Consider the following 7507-nt stretch of genomic DNA (forward strand, 5'->3'; position numbering starts at 1 on the left):
CACACAACAGCCTCATCAGCCCACATACTACTCCAACATATTCCATTAAGGTGCCTGGAATAAGGGTGCATTTCCATAAAATATTCTTTGTCAGAATCAGAAAATGGGCAAATTATCTGAACACTAAAACACCCCGGCGCACTGTAGATCCCAGAGTGGACAGAAATGACCTCAATTAGGCTGTCTAAGCACAAGAAAGTGTCTCACTGGTTAGAGATCTGAGTGGCACAGATAGATCAACACTGCCACTTCTCTCACATCACCTGGATGAGCACTTTACATTTGTAAATCAATGAGGAGGGTAACCACATCTAGAAGTGCTGGGAGGGATTCCTGTCTGCCTTGGCACAGATTTTTGAGAACCAAATTACCTCTATTATAGCTCTCAGTTGGGGACTGCATTCTAGGATCAATCTGTCAGAAAAGGGTGCTTTAGCTTTGATGGATATGACACGTGACCAACGACGATGCTGATTTTTCTTTTCCTTTTTTTAATCTTCTGGATAATAGGCAGATTTAGTATAGATTTACCTAAAACAGTAGATCTGTTTATAACCACTGTCTCTGCTTTGTGTCATGCTGCTTAGTTTATGGCTTCATTACAACAATCGCAAAGCCGTGGACACCTGAACAGCCCATATATCCATAAATCACACCCCGAGATAACCACAGTCAACTGTTCCAGCTTATGACACCTTTAGCTACAATTAGAGTGCTAAGGTGTAGATGAGCTGTATAGGTATGTGTAATGTCAAGTACTATATTCACATGAAAGCTGGTAACAAATACCAGGCCTTTGCTGTACCTGAGAAGCAGGTGTATAATCAAAATGTATTTGAAAAGTAGCAATCTATACTTGCAAAGCATAACTGCAAGGTATCTGCAATGGCTGCTTAACCATTATTGATAGGCCCCTTTTCTTCCTATCACAGAGAGCTTTTACATTATAATCACAGCTTGATGAAATGACCACACATACATAAAAGATAATAATTGCTTTTTGACTTATGTCTGGCATGGGGTTGAACATTATAGCAGCTTCTCCTTATTGACACAGCTGTTACCCAAACTATAGACTTGCCACTGCAGACTACGGCATGTCTTTATATTGTTCCACACACCCACTAATGACAGCTTTAGTGGTGGTAATTCAGTGGGGTTGAATATGGGGTTAGGTGTGTGAGTCACGTCCTGGGCTCCCCCTGTTGCCAGATGTCCTGCCAGGTTTTCCTGCAGTGTTGCTCCCTCTCTCTCTGAGGATGCAAAGTCCCAACAATCTAAAATGGTTGCTTTAGGTCTAAAACTAGAAAATAGCATGTTATATGTTTTTCATGCTGTTTACATGTTGGAAATATTTTGAGTGGGTGTTTTCCTGTTAGATTGCAGTTTGGACAGCGAACATCGATATAGTTGACCTGACCCCACAGAAGCAGAGCTCTAAGGTCGACTTCAGCAAGGTTGCATGTCTTTTAGTTGAGGAAAAGATGCAACCCGGTGTCTTCCTCAGTAAGGAATCACTTACTAGTTATTTTAAATGTCCACAATAGGATAACCCAAACGTTTTTATTCCAGCTGCCTTACTGTGCATTAGTTTAGAGCCACTCTTGACCAACCTAATGTATAAGAGGCTAAATTAAGAGTTTAATCTGACCCTTGTTTTGAATCAAGGCCCACACGGGACTATTAACGTGCTTAATTGGATCACTGTCAAATAAGTAAAATATTAGTGAAATGTTTTATTTAAGTATTTCTGATGTAAAGTGCATATCTGAATTTACTATTGTACTGTAATTTCATGGATTCCTTTTGTTCTGCAGAGCTCAGCGCACACCTAAGCACTTTTAGGCCTTGATGGACAAAGTGAATATGTACTTTAATACTCTGCATGCTCTAATCCCCCATGTTCTCTTTCCTCTGTGTCAAATCTCCACAGTGAGAGCTAGAGAGAGAAGGGGGGGGGGGGGTCCTGGGGAGGTGGGAGGGTTGGTAATTCATGCACACATGTGCCTGCCTGTTCCTCTAGTGACAGGGCCAGGGGGAGGGGCACATGATAAATTGCCTTCCACCGGGGACCTCCGAGCACAGCCACCATGATGTGGGTAAAAATGGAAATTGCTCCCTTTCACCGTCATTACATCAGTTTAGGACGCGTGTGGGCCTTATATACACCAAGAGATTTTTTTTTTTTTGAAGTCTGACAAACCGCTGCGCGATAGGCAAGGGACAGCATAGCTGAGGAGGCATTCTTGATAATAACAGTGGTAATTGTAACAGAGCTGGGTCAACGGAATGTCCAAGGGAGCTGAAAGATAACGCTCATGCTTGGGAGTAAACGGTAGCAAGCACACAGCACGTAAAGGCCATTCTTCGTAATTTGGGCTAAAAACCATTTTACTATAACTAATCAGTCGTGTCTGATTAGTTATAGTTATTAGTTATAGCCCCGGCACACCGACTTTGATTCGTAAAGTTTTTATCCAAAAATAGGAATTATAGCACATGAAAGTTCAAATGCAAGTGAATCATATATAGATTTATGCAAGTAAATCTATATATGAGCGTCATAAACCGAATAAGCTCTAATGCTCTAATGCCCAAAAAGAAAAAAAAAAACCTGAACTATATATATAGGCCTATATATATATATATATATATATATATATATATATATATATATATATATATGAAATGTTACATTTTTAAATATTTCGTTTATGCGCCTGGCCTTCTCAGATCCAAGACACGCGTTGTGAGTGTTTGCATCTGTATGAAGACCCCACAACTTTGCACAAGTCAGAGTATTTTTAATTACAAATATAGTGGCGTATACAATAGATGCACAAGGTGGGTCAGATTATCAAACGCAAAATAAATGATATCCTCCTAATGGTCATCCAGTCAAAAATACACCAGTTAATAGGCTCCACGTTTAAATGTCACCTTCTTAGAGTCTCCCTCTGTGCTTAGAACTTCATTTCTTTTTATTGTTTTTTTTTAAAGAGGCAACGATTGCAAAAATTTATAGTGCATTAAATTTGAAACCCAGCGATCGATTCACTTCAATTGCCGTCTTTCTTTTTAAGGTTGTAAAACTGATTTTTGTTTTAATATAGATTTATTTTAATTTAGCATTTCAAAACACACATGCTCTTGATTTTTATAAACCGTAGAAAAATCAGCTGTCCTTATCGAGCATTTTGGGCGTATTTCACACACATTACGCAAGCGAACTCCACAAAACATGTCACACCCCGTCAAACAACGTATTGACAAAATTCACTCACAAGCAACCCAACTTATCTCGAATGATTTCCTGTATAAAGCCGGTTCTACCCTCCCTCATACACACACACTCTCACACACACTCCCACTTTAATTCAAGTTTCAAGTCATCTAAAATTTGATGTTCAAAGCTCCCAAGTTTCGTTTATAATGAAGAAAAAAAAGAAAGATTATATGAGTCATGTGAGAAAACTGAAAACATTTGTTGTTTTGCACGATTTAAATTGTTTCGATGACAGCCGGAAAATATAGGCCAGTGTCGGCTTACCCAATCAGGCTTTCTTAACCCCAATTTTAAAAAATTTAAGAGCCCAATGTTTTGTTTTGTTTTTTTAAATGTCAGTGTAAAATAAATTTGACTCTCGTCAGAAAATGAGGCACACGGAGATATGGAACAGAATTGTTTCTTATTTTTTTTCCAGAATACATACAAAAAAATACCAATTCTCTGTCCATGGTGAACACCTGAAAAATAACGGCAATTTAAAATGTGGACAATTTCTGAAATTTAAGAAACAAACATGCATGTAAATTTTTTTTTCTGCTTCTCAATGAGACATTAAATAAGAACAAATACAATCATAGCAATTCCAAATTAACATCGAAATGAAGACCCCTACTTTAATTAGTATTCTAACATATGTGTGTATGTGTGTGTTTCACTTTAACTAGTTCAGCTTCAACATAATGCACTTTTTGAGTTGCTCAAATATTTTTTTTTTCCATTTGCAGATATTACCGCCTGCTTTTAAGCCGACATATAAATAAATACAGTTGAAGTCCACGGATCCCGCCCTTAAGTTTAGCGCACTTAATATAAAAGTCTTTATATTTGCATTCTTAGTACTATAAACTTTTCAGTCTTTTATTTTCTTCTTCTTCTCACTGATATCCAAGCGCTGATGCTGTGGTGAGTCTCTGGCCGTACAGTGCATAGGGGGAGTAGTAAGGGCCGGTGGCTGCGGGGACAGGAACAGGGGCACCGGGGGTTGGCAGGGGGCTTTTGGAGTACGGATGATAGCGGCTGCTGAGTCCTAACGCATGATGCGGGCTCCTTAAAGCCAAAGTCCCGGGACTCCCGGGGGGTCCTGACGGTGGCATGTGCATATGGCAGGCCATGGCTGCTGCTGCAGCACTGGCCAGCGAAGACGACCCGGGATAACCGGATATCAACTTTTCAGCCCCAGTAAAAGCAGTGTGTGTCCTCAGGTGATTCAGGAGCTCTTCCGAGGTGGAGAAACGCTTGTCGCACGGTCCATTTGCCGACACCCAATTACAAACGTGGGGGAGAGGGTCGTTGGGAAGCATGAAACCGTATGGGTACAGGGGGTGTCCGCTAAATGATGGCGCTGAGGAATGAACGCCGTGTATGGGGTGTGACGGGTACATTAGTGGGTAGCTGGACTTGAGGGCGTTCGCGGCAGCTGCAGCTGCAGAGTCGTGCGTGCAGGAAGCGGTGGCCGCGCCTGCTAAATGACTGGCACAGTGGTAACTGAGGCAGTAAGGGTCTCTGCACAGGCTGGCTGACATGATGGACGGTGGAGAAGCCCCAGCCAAGGGGCTGGATCCAGCCTTACTGCAGCCCAGTGAACTGGCCAGCTGTGCGTTTACCAAGCTCCCTCCGTGGGGCAGGAAGTGCTGAGGATAGCCAGCATAGGCCCCAGCCAAGCTACCTGGGTATGTCATACCAGCAGGAGGCAAAGGAAAAACTGTCTGTCCCGGTTTGTAAGGAGAAACCGGCGCCACAAGTCCTGACCCGAGAACGGATGCGGAGGATACAGAAGTAACAGATGAGGACTCCGAAGAGGAGGTGGTTTTACTGCCAGGCGTCGTCTCCTGGTGTTGGTTCACCTCCACGTTAATTCCACCACAACTCACGCTTATCCTGCTGTGGCTAGTGGTGCCAGAGCCGTCCGTAGAGCCATTTTTATTACAATCAGACTCTTTCTTTTCATCCCTTTCCCCACATTTCCCGTCCGATGGCATAGGGGAGGCTGAAGTGCTGGAGCTGGGGCTGCCTGTCCGCGGTGTAAACGGCTGGCAGGTGGCGCTCGGCACTCGGAAACCAGACTTCTCTCCGCCTGAAACGCCCGAAGACGAGTCCTTCTTATCTGAAGGCTTAGAATAAGGTTTGAAGCTAGATTTGTCATCCACACCAATGTCACTCAGTTTCAAAGGGCCCGATTTAGATTCCTTCTCACTAGATCCATTTGAGGTTACGGAGGATAATTTGGAGGAGGGTGGCGGGTCCGGTTTGCCGATCTGAGAGCAGGTCTGCGCCAGCAGAGCCAGCGGACTTTTCTTGGCATCTAGCTGCAAAGAAGAAAATAAAAAGATTGATAAATACTATTAATACGCATATCTGCAGCTTTGTTTTGAGTACAGTCCCGGGGGCGAACGTTTAATCGGGATATTCCTTGGTGTTTTAAAGCGAATATATAGGTGTAATTATTTATTTAGAGGTCTTTCTTGAACAAAACTACACAAAAAAATAATCCAAAAAATAAACCAAACACATATATGTGTTACATACATATCTATATATAAATAACCGCTTTAAACGCTGGAGCCACACTTGGAACAGGACAGGCGATTTCAGAGAATAAGAGGAACAGACTCCCAGGACGTTTTCACACGAAACAGCATTCCCTAAAAACAAATTCAATCCACGCTTACCTCTATAGGACTGACAGGGGTCGAAGGCAAAGGCTGCAGATACTCCGGGTGCAAAATGTGTCCCGACCGTGCGGTAAGCATTTTCAAGACCTTGATGGGAAGACGGTTCGCTTGCCGTAGTGGATCAGACGGAGGTGCGGAGTGGAGAAAAGGCTTGTTGACGTTCGCTGAGCCTCTATTCCGAGAACTGCTGCTTTCCCACGCTACACAAATATCACTATTTTTTAAGGCAGACGCCGAGGGCGATGTGATCATGTCCCAATTGTCAAGAAATGTAGTGACGCTGCTTTCCACAGATTCATTAAGAAAGATTTGGGTGGAGAGGGAAAAAAAGCACCGAGCCTCTCTGCCGTGGGGTGGGGTGAGAAAAAGAATCGGAAAACGCTTCAATAATCGGTAATCCTGGTAGTAACGGAGCAAAAGGCGCGGCAGCTGGAAGGAGACGGTGCGAGGTTATCGCAGATCCGTGTCTGCGTCTTGCACCATGAGCGCTGCGCCTGTGTGTGCGTCTGTGTGCAGGTCCTCGCTCTGTACTCCCGAAGTACGAACTGGTAGAAATTTTCACTTCAAAAGCAGCTGAATTAGTCCGAGATTAAAGCCTTTGCCGCCTTCCAATCAAATGGGACCCTGAGGTGATTGGAGGGTCAAGGGGATGTGACGTTCTCCTCTTTGTAAGCGCCTCTATTTTGACAGCTCGGGGGAGGAGATAGCGTTAAATATATTGGTTAATGTGAACGCTTACAAGTTAGAGAAACAAATAGTGGCGATAAGGACACAACAGCGTGCAGAAGAGTAAATAACACCATAAAAGAACGATCCATACACTTATTATGTTTAACAATCATGAAACATAGTCGCTCTACTCTGGATCATCCATTTATCTGATCTAATATTTGATATATTCAAGTTTTGTTCAGGGGCGAGGGGATAAATGGGACTCAGTTTATTCGTCCTGTTTTCAGTGGATATTTAAATTATTTACTTAATGTTCACTACACATTGATTTTAATCTAGATTTCAGAAGGGATGATTCTTCACTGGTTTCCATGAGCACTTTCATATATTTCTAACCTTTTTCTTCTTCATTAAAAACTTTTAAAGTGTCCATCATAAAATCATTATCACATCTGATTCTGTCGTTACATTAACAAGTGTTTTTGTTCGTTTTCCTCCGACTGTTCGCAACCTGAGAGACGCACAAAGTTCGCGCATTTTACGACCGTCCGCCACTGGGACTGCTTTCCACCGGTAACCATAAAACCAACCACTTCAGCTCGAATTCCCTAAACAGACAAGCGTTGACAGGAATAGACCAATGTAGTGATGGAGGGATGTGAATGTCACATGTTTTCAGTATAATATACACCGCTCTTCTATTTCTATCTCCACCCCTCCGTCAAGTGTCAATTCTGCTCCACCGCAATCAATCAGTTATTTGTCAGAGGCTGTCAATCCACTGCTTGATTTATGTCAGCTATTGTGGCTGATTACATGCCAGTGCGACTGCGGGAAAAGAACAAGGGGGGGGGGAGAGAAAGGGAGAGACAGG

At 42.9% G+C, this 7507-nt stretch overlaps 1 protein-coding gene across 1 annotated transcript; it reads right to left on the reverse strand.

Annotated features, from left to right (window-relative positions):
- Nucleotides 1-3781: 3781 nt before the first annotated feature.
- On the reverse strand, nt 3782-6507 carry znf503 (zinc finger protein 503). The gene is made up of 2 exons (XM_085369188.1): nt 5959-6507; nt 3782-5595 (listed from the first exon to the last, which is right to left on the reverse strand). The coding sequence occupies exons 1-2, from the start codon at nt 6211-6213 to the stop codon at nt 4165-4167; spliced, it is 1686 nt and encodes a 561-aa protein (XP_085225314.1). The 5' UTR covers nt 6214-6507; the 3' UTR covers nt 3782-4164.
- Between the last annotated feature and the right edge of the window lie 1000 nt (nt 6508-7507).

This window comes from Diplotaxodon limnothrissa, linkage group LG13, assembly GCF_057381915.1.
Source record: "Diplotaxodon limnothrissa isolate DT_005_m linkage group LG13, D_limnothrissa_male_GT1.1, whole genome shotgun sequence".
In the NCBI taxonomy this organism is placed as follows: Eukaryota; Metazoa; Chordata; class Actinopteri; order Cichliformes; family Cichlidae; genus Diplotaxodon; species Diplotaxodon limnothrissa.

Coding starts and splice junctions, on each gene's coding strand:
- znf503 (XM_085369188.1), bottom strand. CDS start 6,213: ATGATCACATCGCCCTCGGCGTCTGCCTTAAAAAATAGTGATATTTGT. Junction 5,596..5,958: donor CCCCTGTCAGTCCTATAGAG/GTAAGCGTGGAT, acceptor TCTTCTTTGCAG/CTAGATGCCAAGAAAAGTCC.